The 10,323-nt window shown below is 55.7% G+C and overlaps 1 protein-coding gene across 1 annotated transcript; it reads left to right on the forward strand.

The window, feature by feature from the left end:
- Positions 1-273: 273 nt before the first annotated feature.
- On the forward strand, positions 274-9,704 carry Mmp11 (matrix metallopeptidase 11). The gene is made up of 8 exons (XM_006997022.4): positions 274-467; positions 4,198-4,427; positions 5,511-5,654; positions 5,748-5,881; positions 5,988-6,229; positions 6,349-6,565; positions 7,303-7,560; positions 8,810-9,704. Exons 1-8 carry the CDS (start codon positions 345-347, stop codon positions 8,941-8,943), a joined length of 1,482 nt encoding a protein of 493 aa, XP_006997084.2. The 5' UTR covers positions 274-344; the 3' UTR covers positions 8,944-9,704.
- The last annotated feature ends 619 nt before the right edge of the window (positions 9,705-10,323 follow it).

Raw genomic sequence — 10,323 nt, forward strand, 5'->3', positions numbered from 1 at the left:
GTACCGCATTCCTGGTGCATTGGCTAGGGCTGTGAGGATGGAAGATTTGACCACCTGTTGCAGGCTAAAAGAAGTCAGACAGAGAGAGGTCAAGCCACTATGGAGACTAGAAGAGGATGAGACTTCTGAAAGTGGGGTCGGCTATTATCTGTCTGAGGGGTCCAGCCCCTCCAGGCACTCCTCCCTAACCCACGCCGGGGTTGCAGACCGGCTGAGTTTAGAACAAAAGGCAGGGGAAGGCGGGGCGGTGGGGGGTGCGGTCCCGGCGCCGGCGGGGGGCGGGGCGAATGCTATAAGGGGCGGCAGCCCTGCGCGGCCCAGCAGGCCCAGCAGCCCCGGGGCGGATGGCACAGGCCGCCTGTCTCCTCCGCGCGATCTCGCGCGCCCTCCTGTTCCAGCCGCCTCTGCTGCTGCTGCTGCTACTGCTGCTCCTGCCGCCGCCGCTGATGGCCCGGGCCAGGCCACCGGTGAGTGCCCGCCGCTCCTCCCCGAGGGAGGGCTGGGCACGCGGGCTGGGCCCACTGGCTGAGTTTGACCCACGGAGCGCCCCGGCTACCCTAGCGCAATCGGTCCCTGAAATGCCTTTTGGGTTTCTCTGGCCGTGATAATGAGCTTCCCGTCGCTGGAGGTGTGCAAGTGGAGCCTATGAGGCTGGTTAAGCGCGACTGTGCGCTGGACTCAGCTTGGGGACCGGCTTCTCCAGCCCCAGCTAGGGATGCTGGAGTGTGTATTGGTAGAGGCAGCAGAGGGAGTGGGTACCAGGGCCCCTTGTTCATCACAGGAAGGAAGCAAAGCAAGTCTAGGGGAGGGTCGGGGGGTGGCAGCCTCCGGTGATCACCCCTGCAAGGTGTGAACAGTGGATGGAGAATAAAGGAAGAGCCAGGGAAGGAGAAGGTGGGGCCCACGTTGAGAGAGGTGCCTCCACCTGCAGAAGGCAAGTTTGGGAGACTTGGAGCCAACCAAGATTTGTACCTGAGACAGTGCGTATGAGCATCGGGTGGCAGTCAGAATAAAAGGGGGGGCACTGAAACTGGGTGCTGTAGACACTCAGGAAACAAAAACACAGGGAGAGAAAGGAAAGGGGGTGCAGAGAAGGAGGCAAAGAGGGAGAAGAGGGATCGAGGGGCTCACAGCCTGCGTGTCCCAATGGCTGCATCCTTCCGGGCTAGCCTTTGAGGTACCTGTCACAGTAGCAATTAAGTGGGCTGGGACTGGAGCAGGGACCACTACAGACCTACAATGCCCACCGGGTACCCTGCCCTTAGCTGCCAGCTGAGCTCAAGGAATGATGGGAGAAAGTTATGACAGGCAGGTGTCCTGGGACTGGCCCCTCGGTCCAGCCACACTGGTCCATCTGCCCATTTTTGCCCCACACTGGCCTCGGGAGCAAAAGCGTTTGGAAAGGGGGCTGGGTGTGGAAGGAGGGTGGGTATCATGGATCAGGAGCTTCTCAGGCAGAGTATGGAGTTTCCTGCCCTAGAACTTGGAGCACAGTCGTTAACAACCCCCACCCCCCACCCCCACCGCCATGGATTAAACTCATGCATTTGGGAGTCTGAACCATGAAACCTTGAGTGAATGCACCCCAAACTCCTTGGTCTATAAGAGGACAAAGCAGGAGGGCGGGCCAACACCTACTGTTGGGCACTTAGGATAAAAGGAAGCAAGGCCAGGCACACTGGAGGAGCGTTGTCCTCTGTGGCTGTAACCACTCTGATGCTTGTACAGGGCTGGGGGCAAGCCCGGGGTGGGGTCCGAGACGAGGATCTGTCATTCCTATAGATGCCCAGAGAGGGTCACCTCTAGTGTTTTTAATCCCTAGACTGCCATCAGCGGGGCCGAAAGAGTTCTGTAAATATTTATTCAGCCCAGCCCCCAACTTGCTGAGCTGGTGAAAGCCCCACAACCCCAGTGGCCAGGGAAGCTGCCTTCCCTTCTGGAGCCAGTGGGGGAGGGGCGGGAAGGGGGTGATTAGACAGAAGCCCAAGTCTGTGTACCAGCTGAGTGTATGACTTGGGCTCTTTCCTTGCCTTCTCTGGTGCCCCCACCTCCTGCCTCATCACAGCCTAACCAAGGGATTTCCTCTCAAGGTTGCTTACTAATGACCAGCATCATCCGCATTAACTCAAAAGCGGACTGAGATTCGGGAAGGGGCACCACCAGCCTGGAGTTTCCCGGTGGCTTCCTAGTCTTGAGGACTTTTCTTATCTACCTTCCGCTAGGTTCCTTCATGGTCTGGATTGGACGGTTCTCCTAGGGGCTGATCTTGATTGTCTGAGCTATGCCAGGAGGCTGGGTCGCCCAAGAGTCCCTTGAGTGTGTCTGAGGCTGTGGATTGGCAGCTGCCAGGCCAGGGGAGGGTGGGGCAGAGTGAGTCAGGGCAGCCCGAAGGAAGGCTGCTAGCTGAGAAAGGAGTGCACTAGAAACAGAAATGCCTCTTCTTAGGAATGTGGGTCTTGGAGATGAGCCAAGCTGGTGGGGAGCGGGTGAGTTCTGAGGAGAGGCATAAGCCCCAGCTCTTGTCTGGCTTGCTGTGTGATCTTGGGCTAAGTCTTTAACCTCTCTGGACTCTGTTCCATGTCTGTGATGTTGGGCATTTGGGATAAAATTAATGACTGCTCCCCAAACTCTCCAGAGCTGTAGATGAGGCCAGGGGTTCTCTGAGCTTACCAGTCTAGCTCATTTGGATCCCCAGTAGTCCTGGGAGGGCTGAGAATTTGGGAAGAGGAGATTGTGGGAGTAGAAGGCCTGAGGGGGTAGAGTCTGGGAAGGCCCTCTGGGGGGGAGATGCTGCTGCAGGATTTACAGGGTGCCTCTCCACTCCTTCTTCTGGCACTATGGCCGTCTGACAGACGGAGACGTGGAAGTTCCACAAAGACGGTGACTTGTCGGGGTCACCAGTGCATAGAATTTGGTTTTCAGAAGCTCACAGCTTCTGGCCATGACCTTGGTGCCTCACAGGGAGGAGAGAGGTGTTGAAGGGGCCGTGGTGGAGATGGGAAGGGTTGTGTGTCTCCTTCACCTTTTGTTCTCTCATGGCTGCTCTACCAGCCTCACTGGGTGGTAACGGAGAGACGCCAAGCAGACAGGCTAGACTTTGAGCCAGGAGGGCCGCCCGGGGGATGGCAACACCCGAACATTCTTTGATAGGGTCTCTCGGCTCGCCTTGTTAGAACTGGCTAGGGGAACCTGCCTCTCCTGCTGGCTGCTTAGACAGGCCCTTGTGGCTGGTCATCTAGAACCAGGTCATATGGAACCACATTTTCACTATGACGCTTTGGGGTCCCCAGGCGGAGTTTCAGTGACTCCCTGTGTGAATTACCTCAGAGGCCCGCAGATGCTTTGTAACTTTCCCAGAGAAAATCATTGTAATCTCAGGTGTCCCCTCGTGGGGGAGAATATGGGACGAATGTGGGAAAACGCAGCTCTGGCCACCGTTGCCATCTGTGGTCCTGAGACACTGACAGAGTGGGAACTGATTGTCCTACCCTTTCTGCATCCAAGGGGCAGGAGATTACGGATCTGGCAGGGTGTGGGCAAACGTGTCTCTGCTAGGACTGGGATCTCACAGGGATGGGATGCTTCTCAGGAGTAGAACACAAGTACAGTCGGCCCTGGATTTAATGACCAGCACCCCCATGTAAGCCGCACAAAGGGAACTCTGACCTCCGCTACCTGATGCCCAAGGCCTGTGCTAAGTGCTCAACATGCCTCACCTTGTGTTCTCCGAGCAACACTCATCGGGGTCTCATCCCCATTTGTTAGGCAGGCAAGCCCAGGACCACACTGCAGGCTGTAGCCCCTCCATGCTGGACGAGGGTCATAGGAGCATCCTCAGGAGCTTCCTGGGTACGTTTGGAGAACTCAGGGGCTTCATAGGCTCATGTTCCCTTAGTCTCAATGTGTTCCCATCTAGACCTCCTTAGCCTGGTTGGTAGGAGCTGGTGACCGACCATCCAGGGCCTTCCAGCAGGGCAGGAGCAAGAGGAGAGAGCCTGATGCCTTGGACGAGTATCAGGACACCGGAGGCTCAAACTGAGGCCAGTGGACCCAGCCGTGTGCCAGCGTGCCTTCCAGCTCCTCCATTGGCACAGCAGTTCAGTAGGCTAAGCATGGCTGCATTAAAGAACTACATCTAAAACCTTAGGCTCCGGGGAGCTGAGCTGACTTGGTTCTTACGTCACTTTTCTTGCCCAGGATAATCATCGCCACCACCCTGGGAAGAGAGGGCAGCAGCTCCCACATGCAGCTCTGCCTCATAGCTTGACATCTGCCCCTGCCTCCCGTTGGGCCCCTAGTCCTGCTAGTAGCTCCCGACCTCCACGATGTGGTGTGCCTGACCCACCTGACGTGCTGAATGCCCGAAACCGACAGAAGCGCTTCGTCCTGTCAGGAGGGCGCTGGGAGAAGACAGACCTCACCTATAGGTAGGGACCAGAGGGCAGGGGAGCAGGGCCGCACGTTATCTCTTATACCTTCATCCTGAGATGCCCGAGGCCACATTCACACAGTGCACAGACCTGCATGCCCACTGATCCTCCTCCCCCAGCCGTTCATGGACCAATAACCTGGAACTTTGGTCTAGACCCGCAGGTTATGTCCTCTTGCAGCCTGGAAGAATCTCAGTGTACCTGGGGTAAGATTTCAGACACTCAAGACAGGCTTTTTGTTTTGTTTTCCAAGACAAGGTTTCTCTGTGTAGTTTTGGTGCCTGTCCTGGATCTCGCTCCGTAGACCAGGCTGGCCTTGAACTCACAGAGATCCACCTGGCTCTGCCTCCCGAGTGCTGGGATTAAAGGCGTGCCCCACTGCCGACTGGCTTCAGACAGGCTTTATTAGATACCTATAAGGCTCAGGCCTGGGACCGGTAGTGAATGGGACAGAGCCACAGCCCTGGTAGATTGTTCAAATCTACCATAACAACTTAGGCCTTTTGTAGGTGGACAAGAGTAATGGTGGACTACTTGTTAGTGATATAGGAGGTCCCTTAGCAGGTGGCGAGCAAGCCGAGACTTAGCCTGAGAGACAATGATCTAGGGTCATAGGGCATTGGAGCTGGGATAGGGCACAGAATTTCCTGGTTGGGGAACCAAGTTCCAGCACAAGGCTCCTCACAGTTGAGTTGTACTGTCAGGTCTTGGGACTCCTGGTCTTGTAACCTTTCCACTCAGTGTGTATATCTAAACATACACAACCCCATACACAGGAAACCCACGTCTAGAAACAGTTCCCTAAACCTGAGACCCAGGACACTCCTGGCTGCAGCCCTGAGTGCACCTGCCCATTGACCATCCAAAGGCAACACTTCTTTCTTGTGGGGAGGCGGGGAGACAGGATCTCTCGTAATTGCCCAAATAAGCCCCAAACTCACAGAAATCCTCCTGCCTCAGCTTCTCCAGTGCTGGGAAGAAAGGCATGAGTCACCACACTCAGCTCTAGGGGAAGCTTGGCTCCTCAGTCCTCAGGGGCTTCCTTGCCCCATATGCCCAGGCCCCTCCGCCTCCCCCCAGGATCCTCCGGTTCCCATGGCAGCTTGTAAGGGAGCAGGTACGGCAGACGGTGGCAGAGGCCCTCCAGGTATGGAGTGAGGTGACACCACTCACTTTCACCGAGGTGCATGAGGGACGCGCTGACATCATGATTGACTTCACCAGGTGAAACCTGTGGCCTGGGACCTTTCTGGGGACATACCCCACTGTCAGCAACCTCTAACTGTGTTCTTCCCCCCATCCCACCCCCACCCCCAGGTACTGGCATGGAGACAACTTACCATTTGATGGGCCTGGGGGCATCCTGGCCCATGCTTTCTTCCCTAAGACCCACCGAGAAGGAGATGTACACTTTGACTATGATGAGACCTGGACTATCGGGGACAACCAGGGTATGTGCTAGAGACCCATCTTCCAGATGACGCCGGGATCTGGAGATGAACCTGGCGACTGGCCGCAGGAGGTGGAGGTCGCTAACTCACCACCCCCCTTTTCCAGGCACAGACCTGCTACAGGTGGCAGCTCATGAATTTGGCCATGTTCTCGGGCTACAGCACACCACGGCGGCTAAGGCCCTTATGTCCCCTTTCTACACCTTCCGATACCCACTGAGCCTCAGCCCAGATGACCGAAGGGGCATTCAGCACCTCTACGGCCGGCCCCGGCTGGCCCCCACCTCCCACGCCCCAGCCTTGGGCTCCCAGGCTGGCATCGATACCAACGAGATCGCACTGCTGGAGGTAAGAATGAGGCGGGTGGGGAGACAGAGGTAAGACTCTGTCCCTGTTCCCTTTGCACCCCAGCTGGCCTTACACGGCTCCAGTATGTGGTCTTTTCTGCCTCCTCTATCCCACCCCAGCCGGAAACCCCGCCGGATGTCTGTGAGACTTCCTTTGATGCCGTGTCCACCATCCGGGGCGAGCTCTTCTTCTTCAAGGCGGGCTTTGTGTGGAGGCTGCGCAGTGGGCAGCTGCAGCCTGGGTATCCCGCTCTGGCCTCTCGGCACTGGCAAGGATTGCCGAGCCCCGTGGATGCGGCTTTTGAGGATGCCCAGGGTCATATTTGGTTCTTCCAAGGTGAGTGGGGATTGGAAGTCGGCCAAGAGTAATGACAGAGGACTCGGGGACACAGTGGGCAGGGAGACAGTGCCCTGAGGACTCAGAGCCAAGGGAGAGTGGGGCTTACAGAGGTGGCGGCTCTTAAGATCTAAACAGCACTGAGGGTCTTGCACTCTGCGGCTGCAGGCTGATATATTCAACCCCCAAAGCCACCATGTGGGGTGCGGCTTTAGAGATGAGGACTTAGGCAGAATGACTCACATAAGGTCTAAAGCTTGGAAAAAGCAGAGCAGGAAACCGATCTAGGCATATAGTGACCCTGGAGCCTGTGATTTCAACTCTCGTCTGGCAGAGATGACAACCTAGAACATTCCAGGTGGCAGGACTTCATAAACACAGGTGAGGCATGGGAACCCTGTATGTGCACTCCAGGGTAGCCAAGGGGCCTGTGACAGGTGGGCTGGGACCCAGGGTGGCCAGCAGACATCTGCAATGGGCAGCCCTCTGTTGACCAGAATAACCTTAACTTGGGCTTATTGAACCCAAGCTTATCTTTCTTCTCAACCCAACTCATCCCAGCTGGTTCTAACATCCCTCGTGGGGTAGGGTTGCTGAGAAGGCACTGTTGGCCAGCAGTGTTTCGCAAACAAAAGAAACAGGCTGGGAGAGTCCCTGATGGTGGCCAAGCAGATCCCCAGCGGCTGGGTATGGCAGTGGTGGCTTGGCAGCTCCTGGCAGCATCTCCTCTCTGGCAGGTGCGCGGTACTGGGTATATGACGGTGAGAAGCCAGTCCTGGGCCCTGCACCGCTTTCCGAGCTGGGCCTGCAGGGGTCCCCCGTCCATGCTGCCTTGGTCTGGGGTCTTGAGAAGAACAAGATCTACTTCTTCCGAGGTGGAGACTATTGGCGGTTCCACCCCAGAACCCAACGTGTGGACAATCCTGTGCCCCGACGTGCCACTGACTGGCGAGGGGTACCTTCTGAGATCGATGCTGCCTTCCAGGACGCTGAGGGTGAGGTGGGGGGGGGGGGGGAGCGAGTGTAGTAGCCCTCACACTTCTACACAGCTGTGGCTGTCATCCTGTGTGTTGACATCATGTGTCGTTCCCTCCCCCCACAAACACACCCGACTTCATCCTCACAGGTCCTCTGTCTAGTGTCATCTCCCCTCCTGGTGGCCAACCAGTGTTAATGCCCCATGTTGCAGATGAGACTGAAGGCCAGAGAGGTACAAGGACTTGCCCAGGTCCCTTGGCCACGGCCAGTGCTTACCAAGGGCAGACAATGCTTCAGGCACAGCACCAAGTCCTTACATGTCTCAGACAACTCTCAGAACAGCCTTCTGACATCACAACGGCTGTTGGTTGGTTGGTTTGAGACAGGCTCTTACTATGTATCCTGGGCTAACCTGGGACTTGCCTTATAGACCAGGCTGGGTTTGAACTCACAGAAGTCTGCCTGCCACTACCTCCAAATGCTGGTATAGAGAGAGTGCCCCACCACGTCTGACCGTAATAGTTCTTACTAGCATAGTTCCAGAGGGGCAGACAGAGGAATGGGCAGTGAGGTCACTAACCATACCAGATGAACAATGGGCGAGCCAGAACTCCCATCAGCCACTGCTTGTAACCACTGGACCCCGGGGCTTCCCCCTAAGTGCAGAGAAGTGGAGTCGAGCCCAGGGGTTGCTGGCTCCTCTCCTTTGAGGCTGTGCCCACCCACACTGGGACCCACTGCGAGAACTACTTTGAGTAGCTTCAAGCTCTGGACCTCTGGTATTGCCTTCTGTGGTCTGTGGGTAGGTGTGGAAGTAATGGGGGGCTTCGTAACAGCGGCAGCAGTACTTGCTTTCCTGAAAGGTCAGACAAGCTGAGGTTCCCAGTACCTACTGAACCAGACCCTGGGGGCAGGCAGAAGGGCTCCCTGAAGGGAAAGGAGGTTCTGGTAAGCCAGCTCTGGAATCTGCAGGTTTATTTATTTACTTATTTTGAAGGTAAAAGAAAAGTAAATAAATGTAGCCCAGGCTGGCTTCAAAACTTGCTATGTAGCCAAGGATGCCCTTGAACTCTATCCTCCTGCCTGTACCTCCTGAGTGCAGGAAGTACAGACATGGAAGCCACTGTATCCAGCTGTGCAGATTCTGAAGAATTCAGTAGCGGCCATGGCCTGCTCACTCAGCAGGGTCTGTCCTTAGACCCAGCCTCACAGGCAGGCGCAGAGGCCAGTGTCCGCTTACCCAACCTGACTTCCTTCTCTCTGCAGGCTATGCCTACTTCCTGCGTGGCCATCTCTACTGGAAGTTTGACCCCGTGAAGGTGAAGGTTCTGGAAGGCTTTCCTCGCCTTATAGGTCCCGACTTCTTTGACTGTGCAGAGCCTGCTAATACTTTCCGCTGACAACACCTTGGAAGCATTCAGGGGTACTGACCTGCCGGGCCACTTATTAAAGAGACCCACAGCCATCTTTGTGGCTTCAGGCATGGGACAGATAGAGCCTATGTCTCCTCAGGGGAGTGAGTTGGGGTATGGCACCATTTGCAGGGAGGGCCATGCTGGTCATGGTCACTTGTCAGCAACTGTCTCAGGCTGGGCAAAGGCTTTGGCATTACTTAAAAATAAGGGAGGTCTTGGGCCAACAGTATCCCACTTATGTAGATCACAGTCTACCTGGCTGCCCAAGGCCTCTATCTCTGCCGCTCAAAGCAGAACCCCCAACATGAATGCAGGAACCACAGTGTCTTCATTCGATTCTTGTAATGAGGTTTCTGTGGGTAGTGGTGTTAGTGATGAGATGCCCAGGGTACCATTCTGCCCCAGCCAAGCAACTGGGCCTCGGGGCAGTTATCTTTCCTGATAAGTCAGCTCTGGGGAGATGCTGGACTGATTATCTTCTGGTAGGTGAGTCAGTGATGTATTTCCGGGCCAGAAGGTACACAGCCGGCCAGCCAGCCAGGGAGGCAGTTGCTTCCTCCCGGAGACACTGAACCTCAGAGGCCCCACATACCTCACAGCCTTGCCCCGGGGCCATTTCTTCTTGGGGTGGGGTAGGGGGGCTCTTCCTAGCACAGGTACCTTCCAAAGCCATGTAAATGTGTATACAGTGTATAAAGCCTTTTTTAAAAAAGCCAAGACTGTCATTAAACGTGAGTGTTTTCTAAGCGTCTGTCTGGTTTCTCTTTGCAACTGCAGTCAGGATGTGGGAGCTAAAGTCAAAGTCTTCTTCACCCAGGACTGTTTCCTGGGGCTAGGCCCAGTGCTGAGGGTTTCTCCTACTCCACGCCTGCACAAGTAGAGAGGGGCACCTGCAGTGGCTTTTTAGCTGGCCGCCTGTGTTCTCATTTGCCCCTTACGTCATCCTCCAAAGCAGTGGCCATTTTATGTGATCATGCCTAACTACCCCCACCTTTTTTGGGAGGAGTGGGGCATGATCTCATATGTCCCTGGCTGTCCTAGAGCTCAGAGATCTGCCTGTAACTCTGGAATTCTGGAGTGTTAGGATTAAAGGTGGGCACCAGCAGGCCTGGCCCTTAACTTAAAACTCTGGTTCCCATGGCTATGGAACAGTGGACAAAACTCATGGTTGCCACGGCCCTTCCTAGCTCTTTGGCATCTCCTTCAGAGTGACTTCGGTCACAACTGCAATCTCGTTAGCCTGACCCTTGTGAAATAGTCACTAGTGTCACAACTGGCCACTGTTTGTTTTTCAACTTTCACAGAAGCATTTATGTTTTGCACACTCCCCAACCTTGCCCCGGACCTTCCCTCCCCTCCAGCTCC

Source organism: Peromyscus maniculatus, chromosome 21, assembly GCF_049852395.1.
Source record: "Peromyscus maniculatus bairdii isolate BWxNUB_F1_BW_parent chromosome 21, HU_Pman_BW_mat_3.1, whole genome shotgun sequence".
Lineage (NCBI taxonomy): Eukaryota > Metazoa > Chordata > Mammalia > Rodentia > Cricetidae > Peromyscus > Peromyscus maniculatus.